Source organism: Molothrus aeneus, chromosome 15, assembly GCF_037042795.1.
Source record: "Molothrus aeneus isolate 106 chromosome 15, BPBGC_Maene_1.0, whole genome shotgun sequence".
NCBI classification, from domain to species: Eukaryota; Metazoa; Chordata; class Aves; order Passeriformes; family Icteridae; genus Molothrus; species Molothrus aeneus.
Window position 1 is genome coordinate 16249441 of NC_089660.1, and position 17655 is coordinate 16267095.

Below are 17655 nucleotides of genomic sequence, written 5' to 3' on the forward strand. Positions count from 1 at the left end.
AGAACCATTAATGTGTGTGGTTATGTGGTTGGCAAAATGTGAGCCTGGTGCCTGGAAGAAGCAGCAGGAGCAAACTGGTGGCATGAGGTGCAGAGAAAACCCCTTCTCTAGGCACCTGGGTAGATTCTGCCTCCTCTCACACTATGATGATGATGATGATGATGATGATGATGTGCTGGAACTGAATCAGGAAAAGCAACTGATGGGGGAAAAGGGAATGGTTTATTACTGCTGTGCTGGGTCATGGGATTTCTTTTACCTACTGACAGGACTGCTGGACTTGCTATGTGACTTCCAAAAATCTCTGAGGGAATGGCAAGCTAAAATTACCTTCAACCCAGTAGAATGTGCTGGATTGTGATAAAGAGAGTTTTGTAATGAGCTGGGGAGGTAAAAGGATCAATATTGTCTTCATCAGCATTGTGTGACATAGTGAGAACGTGGGGATTTCCAGCTGGGAAGCACCTGGACCCCTTCAGAGCCCTCTTTGTGCTCCCTCTGTGCACTCACACAGCTGTGCCTTGTCCTGGTGGGCTTGGTTTAGGACACACTGCACTGCTCACAGCCAGATCTGTGACAGGCTTTGCAGAGGAGCCCACTGAGAGCTGCTGTGCAGCCCCTGGGACTGCCTGAGGACCCAGCTGCACTCTGAGGTGCTAGCCAGGTCCAGGGAGGGCTCTGGTGAAGATGGACTGTTCTTAACCAGAGATATAAACCAACCCAGCCTTGCAGACTGTGAGTTCCTCATGGTTTCTAAGAAGCAGCACTGCTGCAGCTGAGCTGGGGAGAGATATGGCTGAATAGGTTTGCTGCTTCTGCTGTGCTCAACCTCTGTTCCTGGTCATACTTTATTGCTTTTCTAGTCCAGTCTCATTTAGAGATGTATTGAAACAACTTTTCACTTGGGGAACTGAAAGGGGAACTGAAAGAATTACAGTCTGTAGCAGAACAAAAGGAGAAGCCAGTTATGCTGACAAAATAGAAATTTCACTGATTTTGTCGGTTGCAGGACACTGACCTGTGGTAACACAAGTGTGGGACAAATGTGCCTCTTGCTGAGCTCTGAAAATACCCAGTCAAGCAGCAAGCACATGGTAAAAGTGGGTGAAAATAGGTCTGCACAAAGGCAGGCTGCTGCCCAACTGCCTTGTGCTCTGGTTCTTCCTCTAATGACTTCAAAAAGAAGTCACAGTTATTGATTTTTTTTTTCATAGTTAAAAATACCCCAGCCCCTGACAGTCAATTGTGGCAATAGTTCCACCTCCAGAGTGCATTTTTCTCATCCTGTTCCCTCCTTCCTTCTTCTGCTCATCTGGGAACAGCCCTGCAGCCCTACCTGAGGAGTCATAGCAGAGAGAGAACTGTTTGGGAATAGCCACAAGATGCCAGAGTTTCTGGACAGAAACCCTTGGAAATTCCAGTGTCCTAATTTCTCTTATATTGACGTGAGGAGTCTTGGTCCATCCATGTGAAGTGAAAAAATGTTTAATTTCTAACTAATGAGTTTCTCCTGCCACCATCATCCATCTAAGATCTGATGTCCCATTGCAACCAGAGCAGAGATTTTTGTTTTCTAGCCAAGATTTGGAAAGTTCTCATCCAAAACCCAAAAATCTGTGTACTGTGAGTGAGTGGTCGTTTTCCTCTTTTCTCACTCCCACCCAACTCGTGTCAGACCTTTTCAGTGCTTTCATGTAATCCCACTTTATCTGTGTTTTGCCTGGGACTGGGGTAAGATTCCTCCTCCTCCTCCTCACATTGCCTACAAGCCTGTACAATAACCTGCACCTCTCAAATTGCAAAATAGAACAAGAAGTCCAGCAGTTCCCCTGCTATTAAAAAACCCCCAGCAGAAGAAAAGACAAATCCTCTGGTGTCAGCACCCTTCATACTCAAGAAAGGCAAACTCAGGAGAGGCTCTGATCAGTGTGTGTTGTTCTCTATCCTCTTTCATTGACTGTTACTACGTGGTTGACTTTAGAGTTGCTTTGACATCCCTGGGACTGGGGCCAAAATGGAATTAATCAGAAAAGACTAGAACCATGCATAATGGGCTTCTTGTCAAACCACTTTCTGCTAAACTCAGCAGAACCTGAGCATGACAGAGAACAGGGAGGGCTAAATGGGAAGGAAATTGCTAGCACAGATGTTTAATGTGTGGCTGCAAAGAGCAGCCTCCTCCTCCCTTTTGTGTAGCTCTGACCATAAAGAATACTCATGTGTGCATCATCCAGGAGCATCTCAGCCTTGAGTGATGCTGGACCTGGGAAGTGTGGTGATAGAGCAATACTGTAAGTTGTAATTGCTCCATTTTTGTTTGAATAAAACCTATTGATCCAGGGAAAAGCATATGCCAAACCTCAAGAGAAAAGATAGAGTTGGCTTTAAATAATTTAGAACATTCAACACTTTCTTTTTCTCTTTCAAGTAATGGGGTCAAATTCATTCCTGATCTGCCTCCAATAATTTGAAGAGAATTAAACCATTACTGTCATTTATTATTTGTGTGATTGGCACCGTGCAAGACACATCAGGAATGAATGTAGTCCATTATGTTTTTGGATATAAGATCTGTCTTTGGATTCCAGTGCCTCAACTTAAGCACTCACTACAATATCACCTACAGAATAATGGTTTTAGTATCCTGAGAAGTAACCTTGGTATGTCCTCAGGGCTTAATTTTAAGGGACCTGAGCTTGCACTCATAGGCTGTAGTTGAAAATTACAGTGACAGTCCCCTGACAATGTGAAAACTATTTTCTGGAGCAATTTTTGATCAACAGAGGATTTCTTAATTAACTCCTTATTTAGCAAGTCATGCTGCAGCACATCAGCATATGCTGAGGTTTGTTGGTCAGAGGGCATTGCTGGCTATTTTCCCCTTCTACCTTTTATGCCCTCTCATGAATATGGAGAATCGAATAGGTTTTGGTATTATGGACATGTCTGTCCTTAATAAAAGACTTGCTGCAGTCTGCAAATCTGATACCATCCATTGCAGTCCTCTGCAGTCCTCTGAATTCTGGCAGAAGCCTCACTGCTCCACGTCCCCTCACATTTATACACCCTCAGGTAGGTAACATTGAGTGCAGGAGTTTGAGTTTCCTCACCTTACCAGGTAAACAAACAATGTATTGTCTGGATTTCTGATGTTGGTTTTTTTTATCCTATGCCCAAAATGTCGATGAATGTGTAAAATAACTTTCCACCAGTTTGCAGCATTAAATGTTGTTCCACAGAGATCATCTCTAGCCACAGGCCTTGGTGTGCAGACAAGTTTATTGCACAGACACTCCCTGTGTGCCCATTTGAAAGTTTCTTTAAATTGATAGGATGATTTGGCAAGTCACAAAAATTGACTATATCCATATAGGCTTTTCTGACAAAATTAGCCAGATGCAGATGTTTTCTAGCATGTTTTACTGCCACTAACAGCATTGTCCTGGGCTTTTGTTTCTACAGCCAAAACACCCCAACCCGGACTGGCGCTACTCTGCATCCCTGAGGGCAGGAATGCAAAGGTATGTGTGCTGTTTCTCCAGAGAAGGGGAATTGTGTCCTTTTCCTCTGTGAAAAGGACAAATTTTCTTCTGACGCCCTAGACTGATGATAACTGTGCTGAGATGGAAAGCACCTGAGTTCTGCTGCTGTCACTTCCAATCTCTACGTGCTACAAATTCAGTCTGACTTGCATCTTATGCTGTAGAGCTGTGCTGTTCTTTCTTTTTACCTTCTGCTTTTGTATCCATTGACTGTCAAGGTATAATTGTTCCAATTATTGAATCATTTAATTGTCATTATATACTTTTTGTTTTATTTTAAAGCTCCCTGTAATCATCAGTGCTGATGTTTCAATAGTCAGTCTGCATTTCCATCTTCTTGTTTCTCATTACCATAAAAGTAGCTGTTCCTGCAGCAGGTTTATTAACCACATGCTGCAATCAAGAAGATTAATGCTGTTCAAAGGACTTTTTGAAGATATGAGATGGATTTTCAAAGAAGGAAAAGTGAAGCTTTTGTCCAAATGTCTTTAGACATCTTTGAAAATCCACTGCCTAATACCACAAGCAGTCTCTGCTATAATTTTCTGCTCAGTACACTTCGATAAAGAGAATTATACTAAAATTGCATCTGTAGAGCCTAAATCAAACAGTATTTTTGCTCTCCCTGAGCAGATTAGAAAACTGGTTCTATGTTCAGGTGTAAGCTGATGTGATTAATAAGATTCCTGCACAGGTGTAGCTGCAGTTCTGAGGCTGCAGCCATTCCCAGTGGCATCACAAAGTGCAGCATTGCATGGGTTTCTCAGAATTGTTGGTGCAATGGTGCTGTGCCTTTAGCCAAGAGTTTTTATGAGACTGAAGTCCTAAATTCAGAGCCACACTGTGCTTCATGTGGGTGAGGACACAGAGTGACTCCTCTGAGATGCTGTGTAAAAAGGAATCTCAAGGGCCAAAACCAAAGGAAGACAGAGCAAGCTTGACTTTGTGGCCTCCAGGGCAAGCTCTTTTCTTTCTTTTATATTCCTGCTGTGACTTTCATTTTTTTGTAATCCATAACTGCAAAATCAATGAACAGTCTGGGGAGCAGGATCCTGAAGATGGAATTCTGCCTACCTGAGCACTTTATCTGCTGGTCCTGAGTCAGGCATGCTCTTGTTGATCCACATTCCTTTCTGTACAAAGTACAAGATCTTATCTGAAGCTACTTGAACAATTAATGAAAAGTAAGAACTTATTTTAATCCCACAAGACTAATGGGGCCCTTCTGGGAAATTGTACATGTTCCTCTGCTCTCTCACATCAGCAGCCCCTGTCCTTACCTGAAATTTCAGGTTCTGAGCCTGTGTGCCCTGCCCAGTTGATGGTTTTCATAAAATGCTGATTTTTTCATAAAACTTGTAGAAATTTGGTGCCCTTGATGTCTGCCACATTTGGATGAAGCTGTCCCTTAAATTCAGCTGGAAATGTGAAAGGGAGTGTGAAGTCCATGAGCAGAGACAGGGACGCAGTCACAGAATCCTGTTTCTCTTAAGGAACAGCATATAAACATCATACTTGGTTTTGTATTAAAAATAGCAGATTTTTTCTTTTCCTTCCATGTAAGGTGTAAATTGGTGCTTTTGATGCCCAGTGCTCATGATGTGACACTGCAAAATTTGCTGTATTAGTTTTTGCATTTGAGAAAATGCATTTCTCTTCCTGAATTGCTCACAAGAAATGTGCAGTAACCTAGGAAGGTGGGATTTGTTAAAATGGCATAATTACAGAAGCTCAGAACTAACTCCACCAACTTTTTAATCATTTGCCTAATGTTGCTACATCCTAATAGCAAAGATGTGTCACTTCCTTATTAGTGCCTCCCAGTCAATGAGACCAAAGTGTCCTGCAGGTGTGTTTGTTTTATAAGTTATTTTCCACAACTGGGTTTTAGTAAATAATTAAAAGTATTTTTGCAAGTCAAAGCAGATGCTTCTCATGCTGCTAGCATCATGTCATGCAGTAGTGTAGGAGTAGCTGCACAGTGGTAAATAGTTATGAACTTTAAAGAGTAGCAGGAAAGGGAAGTGCTGTGAAGTCCAGGGCAGAAAGGAACTGTATAACCCAGGTGTGATATCTGCTTCCAGTGCTGTGCATATGGAGGAGGCAGGAGTCCTGCGTGGAGGAGCAGCAGGGCCTGACCAGCAGTGGCCAACAGTCTCCAGTGCTACAGCAGGTAAGGATGTGAAATCCAGAATATTTGTCAAGAACTGATGTTAACTGCAGTAGACCTCCTAATGCTGCTGGTTACTTTTTCCTCTGTTTTATATCTCTGAGTGAAGATCCTCAGATGAGCTCAGCTGGTCAGAGCATGGTGCTAATAACCCCAAAGCTGTGGGTTCAGCCCCTGTCTGAATTCCCATTCCCTGAGGAGCTGGACTCAATATCCTTGTGGGTACCTTCCAACTCAGAATATTCTGTGATCTGGATAGAAAGTTCTTGTAAATTATTATGTGGAATTGAAATAGAGTGGAACAATAAAGCAGAAAATACATCTTTTTCTTTACTCAGTCTCAAATGAGCCCTGGAGATAAGAGTCCCTGATCCCAGCTCTCACCCTGCTTTTGGAGGTTACTGGTTTGTGTAATGGAATAATGGAATAATGGTTCAGTTCTGATGTGTGTATTCAGGTGTGTGTATTCCAGAGCTGGTTTGCCCTCCATTTCAAAAGAACAGTAAAACTGGGGTAGGAGCTTATCAGTTTTCCCTTTGTTATTTTTACAAAGCCAGTAAGTCTGTTTGAATATCTGTTCTCATTTTACTTTTCTGTGGTGAAATCAGACCTAAATTTTTGCTAGCTGTTTTCATTCACTCATACATGATGATGGAAACTAAAATATTATTTATTTGTCAAAATAAATGGCAAAAAGCATGGTTTAGAATGGAGCTTCATTTACTCTGTCACTGACTGATGACTTCACAGCAAGTCAATAAGAATTGGCAGAAGGGTCTCATGGAGTTTAGAAAAAAAAATCACCTGGATGTTTTGTAGTGCAGACAAAAAAAATATTCTCACTTTTGATTTTGGAGTAGGAATAATATAAAGATATAGAGGAGCAGTCAGTCCCTGTTTTCAGCCATTTTCAGCCAAACTAAACTGTAAACTCAGTGGATGCCCTGTGTAGGGTGGTGAGCCCTGTATGGCAGCTCTGTGAGCACTGTCAGTCAGGAACTGACATGAGGAGCGATGCCCATGTCACAGAGGCAGCTCAAATGCTGGGCAGTGGGGTCTCCAGCAAGAAAAATTATAATTACTTCATTTAACCTTTTTGGTGCAAAAGTTTCTTTCTATTTAAATGAGAATTTCACCTGGATAAAGAGCTGAGGAACAACATGAGGGTTTGCAATCACAATTACAACATCCACAAATTAATGGTGCCCAGCAAAACCTGCAAAGGTCTTGCAGAAGGGCTGTTTGCAGAAACAGATTTGGGAATTAATTTAATATCTCATGGAGCTCGAGGCTATGATCAGCTGGGGTTTGTGTGCCTTCCTTCTGCTGCAGGCTTTGCAGGAGCACACAGCCTTTGCAGAATATGAAGGGTGTGTGACTGTTGAGCTTGCATTTGAAAATGTCACCACAAGAACACTCCAACCTTTGCAAAGGCTTCCCTCAGGCTTTGGCTGCACTGATCATCCTTGACTGAGCACTCAGAGCTTTGCCTCATACCCAGTTCAGTATGGATACAAACATTCTGAATGTTTGTATCACCAGATGTTTGTATCACCAGATGTTTCCATGCTGGGGCTGCCAATTCCCAAAAGCACCAGAATCTAAGTGCAAAGGTAGGATGGTTCTGTCATCTGAGGAGGTCCAGTGGCACTTGGGTCCCAGAGCCCTGTTCCCCTGTCTGGAGTCCTGCTTGCTATTCTGTTTTGGGTCTTACCATTTTGGACTTGCTTTGGGAACCTGCACATCTCTTTGTTTGAGCAGCAGTAACCCTTGGCTCTTATTGCTGCTTCCTCCCCTGACTTGTGAGGCACTGGTGCAATGAATGCATCCCAGCACAAAGAAGGTTATTTTGGTTTGTCTGTCCTCTCCCAAGGGAGTAGTGACCCTGATATTACATTAATTAGACTTTTCTCTTTTTTTGCTGTGGGTTTCAGATAATATTCTTCTCCTGTCTTTGTAACCAAAGCTTTAGATGTCCCTGATCCTTAACAGCAAACAGGTGTTTCATGGAGAAATCTCAGGATTAAAGGTTGTGTTAGCTTTTGTAGCCTCAGTACATCACATATTTAGCAAATTATTACCACTGCTTTAGGATCCTGCCTGCAGTTTCCCACACATATCTCTTTCAGTGCTTCTTTCCTTTTGTGGTTTAGGTTCAAGACCTGTAATAACAAGTCAAGTGTTAAATCAGTAAATCCTTAATTCCTAATATATGGCTGAACTCCAACATCATCACACATTTTCCAGCAAATATGTGTTGCCCAAGCAAAACCTGGTCCTTATTTGACTGACAGCATTCCTGTTGACTTTACTGAATATTTCATCCATGCAAAGAACAGTGAATCTGTCATTTTTAAAATTGTGTTTGCATCTTCTCAGGCACCAGTCCAACCCACTGTGTGTTTGCAGTTGGGAGACTTCTGGGTGAGGTGGGACAAGAAGGTTCAAACTCCCTCTGGCTTTGAGTTTAGCTCTCTGGGGCATCTTGTTAGTCCCTCACATGCTATAGAGTGAGATCAGGGAATGAAGACACATTTCTGGTTTCTGCTCCATGTCCTTTGGCAGTTTTGGCAATTCTATCAGACTTTAGATGACCACTAATGTGAATGAACTCTGGTTTTTTTTTGATAACTAACTCAGAATAAATGGAGCTTGATTGGCAAAAGTGGTGAGAGCTCATAACAGAAACTGATGAACAAAAATTTTGCTCTAGATATAAAACACTGAAGATTTCTGAATAAACCAGACTTATGAATAATTCAGAGCCTAGAGTTAGCAGGCATTAGACAAATCTATATATATTTCCCTGTGCTGCTGGTTCCAATCTACAAAACAGAGCTGGTGTAATGCAAATGCTTCAAAATGCATTTTTGCTAGACAAAACCAGTCTAAAGATGCTTTCATAGCACATGTAAGACTCAGGAGAACAATAAGGATTTGTGATGAAAAACAATCATGAGAAATTTCAACTCCTGTATTCAATGTAGACTTGATATGTGTGCAGTAAATCAGGCACTGGGCCACACACTATATGTAGAGAGGGGAAAATAAAAGATTCCATTCAGACAGCTCTGTAAAAGAGGAAAGGATTTAATGATAAAATCTGCATCTGAAATCTGTGTGTGTGTAGGTGAAGCTGTGGGTGAATTACTGGCATCTCTGAAGTCCATGTCAATAGCCCACAGACTTTCAGGAAATTAGGATTTCAGTGTCTGCCCTCATAAATATGCACAAGAGACATAATTAAGATTGCCTAGGCAAATGCCATCCTAAAATACACTAATTTTGTACTTCTGATTTTGCTGTGGTAACATTCTCCTAAATATATCTGCTATTTCTTTTCCTTTTCTCAGGGAATTACTGGGGAGGAGAGGTGGTAACACTGTTTTACAAGGCTCCAACAGGTCAATGTCCTTCCTGTGCTGGGGCCCCAGAGCTGGATGCAGTGCAATTATTTCAACCTGTCTGCACTGCCTGGGCTCTCCCAGGGACAGGAGGACATCAGACAGACCATCATGGACTGGTTGGGAACATTGCAGGAAGAAATTGTTCCCTGTGAGGTTGGGCAGGCCCTGGCACAGGGTGCCCAGAGCAGCTGTGGCTGCCCCTGGATCCCTGGAAGTGTCTGAGGCCAGGTTGGACAGGGCTTGGAGCAGCCTGGGATGGTGGAAGGTGTCCCATGGCAGGGGGGTGGAAGAAAATGATAAATAAGATCCCTTTTTACAGAGCTCTTTGCGTCTCATGACCCTAAATCTGAATCTTTCAGCATTTGTCCTCTCAAATTTATGTGTCTCACAACTGTCTCTCGACTTTCCTGGTTTCATTCCATTTTTCTGCTGTTCCTTACTTCCTGCCTGTGACCTTCTCACACATGCCATGCTAGCTGGGGATATTCCTTGTCCATATAGTCCTAGGCTGCCCTGGGTTTACACTGGGAGCTAGAGTTTCTCTGGAATAAATTTGTATTGCTCTCAGAGGAGGGTTCCTGCTGCAATCACCTGGAATGCAGACAAGGTGCATTGATGGGGCATGATATGCAGAATAAGTTAGGAATTCAGAAAACTAAATGTGAACCAACTGTGAATATGTCAAATAAGCAAAATTTCCTGAAAAGTAAAGTCAGTCTTCCTAGTGAGTTTTGTGCTGCTGGTTTGGGGCAGGGTGTTGTGAACAGAACAACTGTGGGAAAAATGTGAACAAAGGACAGGGGATCTTGTGTGGATTTTAAGAAAAAATGTCCAAAAATGCCTTGATAGGGAAAGAAATCATTATAATTACCCACGGTTAGTTGTGGTATTCCCAATTCTCTGTTTCACAGACTAATTTGGGTGCCAAGCAAGTAAATCCAACCTGAACAAGAATATTATATCTGAAAGAGATGCTTCATTCCAATGAAACTGTGAGAAGGGCCAGGAATGGATACAGGATGATAGTGCAAGGAGAAGAGATCTGAACAGAGAAACCTAAGGGCATGAGAGGGGACACTATTATTTAATGAAGAGATGGGACCACAGTTGGGCTAAAAATTATTTGTTGCTCAGACAAACATCAGTCTCAGAGGCTTTGAGATTTAAGAGAGCAAGTAGTTGGGCATAGCTCAAAATGGTCACAATAAAGACAATATAGAACTTTCTAATCCAATGGACAATTGCCACAAAGTTTATTTTGCTTTTCTAACCTATCCCCTTTGCTTAATTTTGCTGCACTGTGGATACTTTTATCCATTGCCTTCTGTCTCACATGCACACAAATGCTTCTATTATAACCTCTAAACTCTTACCTTACTCCATAGAACCATACCCCTACATTATAAACCCTTCACCATCTTATTAATACAGTTTTTTACTTACTTAAGGCATATTCTTACTTACAACTATAGAAACATAAGTTTATAATTTTTCTGCATAATGTCTGTATATTGTATTTTTACATCAATCCAAGCTTCTTCCAAGGATCAAATCCTTCAGTGTTTGTGGAAGTTTCTATCTTTCCATTTCTCAGATCACACCAGTAAAAATCTTGCACAGAAAGGTGAGCACAGAGGATCTGGTAGAGAGAAACAATTGGAAGAGATGCTAGAAGGCCTGCAGGAGGCTGATTCCAAGGGAACAGCAGTGTTGATTTTTAAGTGACTACTGAGCACAGGTCACTGGAAAGAAGATTGGCACCCTGGGCTTGGGTAATAGGTCATGATGAGTGGGGCAGAGAGCTGCACTGCAGTTGTTCTTTTCATGGAATAACCATTTGACATTGCCTGCATCTGGAACAGCAGCACAGAAGGAATGGAAAGTGTTTTTGAGGGGATTGAGTCTCACTGTTAGAACAGACACTGGTCTTGAAATCAGGCAGGCATTACAGGAGAAGCTGTTAAGGGCCCCACAGGAGAATCACAAAGCTCTTGGCCACTGAATTAATCTTCTAAAAATCCAGTTTAAAGAGAAAGAGCCTAAGAAAATAACTCAGAGAGTGATGAGACCTAAGTTGTAACATATTTTCTATGATACAGCTTTACACTGTGCCTGTAAGTAGAGGACAATTTCTTCCTGAAATGTCAGTGAATTTCTGATCTCCTTCTTCAAATGTCTTTCCTCATCTAGAGAAAAAGGGTGTGATCAAGACTCATCAAGCAGTCACTGCAAAAAATTTGCAGGGGCTGAAAGTGCTGTTTCTTTGAGACTGTTAAAGGTTAATTTACAAATAACAGCACTGCTCTGGCTTGCTTTAGCAGTTCATTGATTAAAGCTATAAAAGATAATAACTAATTAGCAACCATAATACAGAACCAGGTTCTTGGTTTGTTGCAGAATGCTGCAGCTGTTTAAAATGGAAGGAACTAGAAAATGCAGCTGTGCTAGAGCCTCTCTCTGTTTTTTAAATTAATAACCAGTTTTCTATGGAATTTCATAATTTCAACCTTCAAAACCAGGAATACATAGAAAGCCAAATATCAGCCCTAAAATTAATATCTTTAGTGGTCTAAGAAACACTGTGATACTATATGGAATATTTTAAAGAATAGAAGAGGGGGAATACAGAACAGCCTAGTTATTTATGTCTCTCATGAAAATTAGTCTTCAAATCAGTGAATTAATAAATTCCCAAAATGTAGGTCCTAAGTAGTTCCTAAGAATTTGTAGGAAAGTATCACAGAGATTTGGTTCACAGCCTCTTGAATCATGGAAAAAATCATGCCCTTAAAGCACACTCAAGTAATTCTTTGAAGCTGCAGTATCTATCAGCTCAGTGGTCTGGGGAAGGAAATCATGCCAGCTTACTTGTGTGGATGCAGTGCCTGCCTAAACTGAAATAGAAATAATCTGCAAGGGCCATATAAGGCTAAATCCCTTTCTTTTATTTTACTTTTAGATTTTGCTCATTGAATTCTCGAGTCAATTCCAGCCACTTGCTGAGACCCTCAACATGATGTACAGTCCTCAGTTTTGCCCCTGCTCCCAGAACACTTTATTTCCAGGACATTCCCTGCATGCTTCCTGCTTTTTGGCTTTGCACTTCTGTTTATTCCATTTTCCTTTCTTGTTACCTCTCTGGTTTGCCATGTACCTCCCTCTTTCTAACTTTTCTTGTTTTTTCCTTCCATCTAATGACTTTGGTCTCTTCCTGCTCATCTGTCCACTGTCTCCCCTCTGTATTGTTATTTCAGGAATGTTGAAATGTAGGTCACCAGCTTGGCCCCACATCACCTTTTCAATATTTCATACAGAACTAAGAATTTTCAGGGATAAATGCTTCTCATTTTGACAACCTGAGGAAAGCTGGAGAGGACTGAGAATTTCAAATGCTTCTTGGACTGAAGAAAAGCATTTTGAAATCAAAAGGACTTTTTCAAAAGAACATGTCCAAAATACATATTTTTATGACAGATGCAGCTTGACATACTGATCATTATTTTTTAAAAGCTGATGACTGTTATGACCAGGAACTCATCTGCCTCACCCCATCCAAACTGTGGCTGAACCAGCACTTTGGGCTTTCAATATTTGGAGCCAGGACTGAGTAAATTAATAGGTTAGTTTAGATTTCTGTTCAGCTGAGTGAGCAAAGAGAGGAGGGGATGATAGATGATATTATACTGCAGTCATGAAACTGCAGTCATGACTTGGCTAAAGTTAAATTTACTTTCTGTTAATTTATTTTCCTCTTAGCTGCAAAACCCTCATGACTGTCCTGAAATAGTGTTTGTGATCTTTATCAGGGGCTCCATTATTTTTCAGCAGGGTGTACCAAGTAAATGAGATGACATGGATGAGAGATTTAATACCTTAGTCCTTGAAGGCTCAGTGTAAGGAAAAAAGGATAGGACTCATCAGAATTTGGAAAAGGCTAATGCTGGAAACTTCTAAATTGTGTGATCTCTTTGACTTCATATATGTGAATAAGACTTTGTGTTAATTTTGGCTGTCAAAGAGAATGGTCTTGGAAAAGTTTATGTCTTCAGCTACTGTGGCAAATTCTTGATTTCACCTGCTGCAAATATTTGTGAGAAGAATTTCCCTTTCTCATTAGGCCCAGCATGCATTTGTGCATCTCATCATTTAGTCCAGCCCCTGTGTCTGTGCATCCTTCCTTTGGGATTAGGACCACATTTGTACATTTGTCCCTGACTGGAGCCAGTTGTTGCATTTTCCCAAGTGGAGATCAAGTCCAATTTCTGACCCCACATGAGGTGATTGTTTCAATGCAGGTTTCCTAAAGGCAGGACTGATAGCTCCAGCTGAGATGTAAATAACCCAGGGGACCTGGAAGATTTCTGAAACCAGGAATTAAATAAGAGCAAAGGAGGAAAAGGCTAGAGGTTTTCTGTGACTGAACAATATGAAGAAAGTCTTCTGAAACTGTGGGCAAAAGCTGCTGCAGCTCCAGACTCCATCATTTTAAGAAGTGATAAAGAGATTTTACGTAAGCAGTTTATCTGGCTATAATTTCTATATTTAGGCACTGGGAGAAAGTTTAATAGCAATAACTCCTTGTCTATTTAATTCATCCTTTTCTGTAATAATCTTTTTGCTTCCTCAAAATGGAAGTTAAATTTGCACTTAAAAAAAAATATTTCTCATAACTGAGCCAAAAAATAAAAGGGGGGAGGCAAATATAACATTTGCCAGATGATGTGATTAGTTCTTAAATATCTGGTAGGAAATTATTTTATAAATATAATAAAGTCAGATTTTCAAACCTAAGCAACTTTTTCACTCTCTGTTGCTTTAGGCATGTTGGTCTTTGTGATCTTCATAAAAATACCAGTGAGTTTGCCTTGTCTGCCTACTGGAAATATTTTGTAGCTACACAGAAGACATGGATTTTGATTCCTGTCTTTATTATTTTCTCAGCAGTTTCAATAAATAAATAGAAAAATCACTCCCTTGCCGCTGTACTACCTTGGGTTGTGATCTTGTCAGAACTTATAAACTAAACAAGTGTTTATCTGGTCAGTACTTCAGGGAATTGATGGTAATCAAATTGTTTCCACTTGAGCTTACAGCTGCTTTATTTTTTCCCTGTTGTGCCTCGCTTTTGTGTGCATGGTTTGGGGGTTGTTTTTTATTTCTTTCTCTACTGCTGTGGGCTTAATTTTATTCTGTTTAGATTTTTTTGAAAGAAAACATACTCAAGTAAATGTTAAAACAACCCATGATATTTATGATCCCAGATGAGGTTTAACCCTGTTATCTCTTACAATATACAATTCACTATCTGATAGAAAATAGATGGATAAAAGAAGGGTGTGTCTAAGTAATCCTAAGAATTTCTGGTCTGGAATTTATTTATATTGTGAGTGGTGGAAGAAGAAATGAGGTTGAGGGAGGCCAGACCACTCTGTGATATTGAATCTTCTCTTAATGGATGTCTGCCTGTGTGCAGCACTTTGCTGTACACAAGGGTCATAAATGTATTTTTCATGTGTTTATTTTTGTAACCAGGCATTGCTTCAGCGTCTGTTGTTCGTGCTGTAGTGTGGCAGTGCCTCTCAGGTCAGATGGTGCTGCACAAAGCCCACACAAACAGCACAAGACAAGCCTTGCCTTAAGGAACTTGCCACTGACATGAGCAGGGCAGACAAAGTCTGGGAACACAAGGCAAAGGACATGTTCATTATCCTGCTTTAAAAAGAGGAAAAACAGGAAAATCAAAATGATTCTTATCACAGAGTGCTCTGTGGGGATGGTGGTCAGCATCCACCTGGCCCAAAATGCTCTCAGTGCAGCAGGAGGGAATGAGGAGCTTTGTGAGGCTGTTTTGGGGCTCCCCTTCCCTGCTCCTTCCCAGCTGCTGAGCCATGCAGAGCCCATGAGGTCAGGGCTTCCTGAACACTGCAGTTATTCCTGTTTCCCTGCAGTGCTCATGGGCCCTTTGCCTGTGAAGTCTGACCTTTAGCAGCTCCCAAGCCCTGCTGCTAAAGGGGCAGGCAGAGGCTGCTGCCTGCTCCTCTGGGCCATTGGACAGGGACTTTCCACAAGAGTGACAGGATGGAGGGAATGGCTTCACAATGACAGAGCAGGTTTAGATTAAATTTTAGGAAGAAATTCCTTCCTTTCAGGGTGGTAAGGCCCTAGCACAAGTTGCCCAGGGAAATTGTGGATCCCCATCTTTGGAAGTGTCCAAGGCCAGGTTGGATGGAGCTTGGAGCAGCCTGGGATAGTGGAAGGTGTCCCTGCCATGGCAGGATGTTGGAATGAGATGGTCTTTAAGGCCCCTTCCAAGCCAAGCCATTCCATGATTCCATAATGATGTTTCTCTCTTGTGAACCTCTCTGATCTCTTGGCTGTACCCTGGTTTTGCTGAGACTCCAGAACAGGGCTGCCCAAGGCAGAGAAAGCAATATGTGCATGTTTTACCAGCACACATTCTGCCTATTTATGTAACATTGACCTGGAGATGCTGATTTTACTCCAAGAGCTAAACCCTGAAATCATTCAGTCATTACTTGTGTGCACTCAGAGGGTGCAATGAGAGATGTAAAACAGCAATAGCAGCACACAAAGGCTTCCCCTTCATTATGGGGATTTAATTCTCAGAAAATCAAGGTTCTGGCTGTGGAGGAAATGAATCTGAATGCAGCTTCTCTGCTTTTGTCTTATATAATTACAATCAGCCATCCCTAAAAGCATCCCCTCTTAGCATGCACGCAACTAGCAAAATAAATGGGTTGATTAGGAAGGAAAAAAACCACACCAGAAACCCTTTGTGGTCTTGTGGAAATTGTTTTACCAGCACACATTCTGGTATTTTACCAGCACACATTTCTCAGCATAAACACATTCACGTGTTTATGCTAAGAAAAAGAGTGTGCTGCTTCTGTTTGCACAGGTGGGTGAAACAGGTTCAGAGAGCACAAAGGAGATGTGGTACAGCCTGGGTGTCCCCACTCAGCATCCAGGGCTGGGGTCAGATACCAAGAGGTGACCAGAGCAAACCAGTGAACAGCAGCAGGTCATCCCACCACAAAGCTCTGGAGGCTGGAGCTAGAACAGAACTGACTGAGAGTGGTTTGAATATGATGAAATTAAATTTTTAATCTTTTTCTTGAGTTGGTTAATAGGAACAGGACAACTGCTTCAAAAGAATGAGGGCATGGAGTGACAGGGCAAGGGGGGATTGGCTTCAAACTTAGAGAGTAGGTTTAGGCTGGATGTTAAGAAGAAATTCTCCCCTGAGAGGGTGGGGAGGCACTGACACAGATTGCCCAGAGCAGCTGTGGCTGCCCCAGGATCCCTGGAAGTGTCCAAGGCCGGGCTGGATGGGGCTTGGAGCAGCCTGGGACAGTGGGAGGTGTCCCTGCCCATGGCAGGGGGGTGGAACTAAGTGAGCTTTAAGGTCCCTTCCAGCCCAAGCCCTTCTACAATTTGCTGTTTGGATCCCAGTTCTGTTCCATGCCTGCCCTCCATAACTTCTTTTCAGGCTGTTCTGAAAAGGAGTTTTTGAAACAGCAAATTTGTTTCCTGACAAGCAAATCCTGTGCCCGTGGGTTCCCGGATTCTCTGGAGGTTTGGGTGCCAGGTGGGATTTGAGGGGCTGCACAGGGAGCTCAAACTCCATTTGTAGGTCAGACCTCAGGTGTATAACACTGAAGCACATGGAAAACAGGCTGCTGTCCTGGCTGGGAGTGGCACTATTTAGATCCCTAATTGTGCAGCTAATCTCCTTAGGCTCACTTAGACAATTAAGGGCAAGAGAGGTCCTCAGCCCTTCCCTCTCTGCGTTTGTCCCTGTGGTTACTTGAGCTGGCCAAGGGATTTTGCCTGAAGTTATGCCTTCTTATCCTGTAACCACACCCCCCTGGCCTGGTGCCTGAGCCTTTGGATAGCTTGTTCCAGTTAAATTATTCAAACTTTGAAAAAAGAAACAGTTACTTCCAAGATGCAAGCTCTGATCTTCAAGTCATTTCAGCAGTTTTTTCATATGCAGATTTTTAATGCATGGGGAGGCACTTGAAAATCCAGAACACACACTATGCTTATAAACAATCAGGAAAGCCATGAGCCTTCTTTAGTCCCTTTGATTAAATTTTCTGATATTTTTGTTCCACATAATCACTTGAATGTGGTAGCTGAGTTTAAAGGAAGAATGTTGTAAGACAGAATAAAATGAAAGATGTTTTGACCAAAGGCAATGAGTGAAAAATGGCAAAATAAATAATAAACATATTATCATAATACTGAAAAATGCAGAGCAAATGATTCCTCCCCCAGTTTTCCTTCAAACCCTGCCTGTAGACCTTACAACTTTGATTTTAAGAACCAAAATCCAAACTGGAATTTTCTTTACCAAGGAACACTGCATTAAACACATCTCAGGATTTGCAAAGTACATTCTCCTCCCTCCTGCTCTCTGCTTTTCACTACCTTGTGCTGCATCTGTGATCCACAATGCTCCCAGGAGCAGGAGATGTCATTTTAGTGATAAATAAACTTGCACAGCCATAGT

The 17655-nt window shown here is 41.9% G+C and overlaps 1 protein-coding gene across 8 annotated transcripts in view; it reads left to right on the forward strand.

Moving 5' to 3' along the window:
* LOC136563101 (protocadherin alpha-C1-like) overlaps positions 1-17655 on the forward strand; it is a 122589-nt gene that overhangs the window by 81065 nt on the left and 23869 nt on the right. For all 8 annotated transcript variants that reach the window (XM_066560282.1, XM_066560275.1, XM_066560277.1 and 5 more), the window contains exons 2-3: positions 3463-3521; positions 5627-5715. In XM_066560282.1, coding sequence (XP_066416379.1) covers positions 3463-3521; positions 5627-5715 — 148 coding nt within the window. The remainder of the gene's footprint in view (positions 1-3462; positions 3522-5626; positions 5716-17655) is intronic.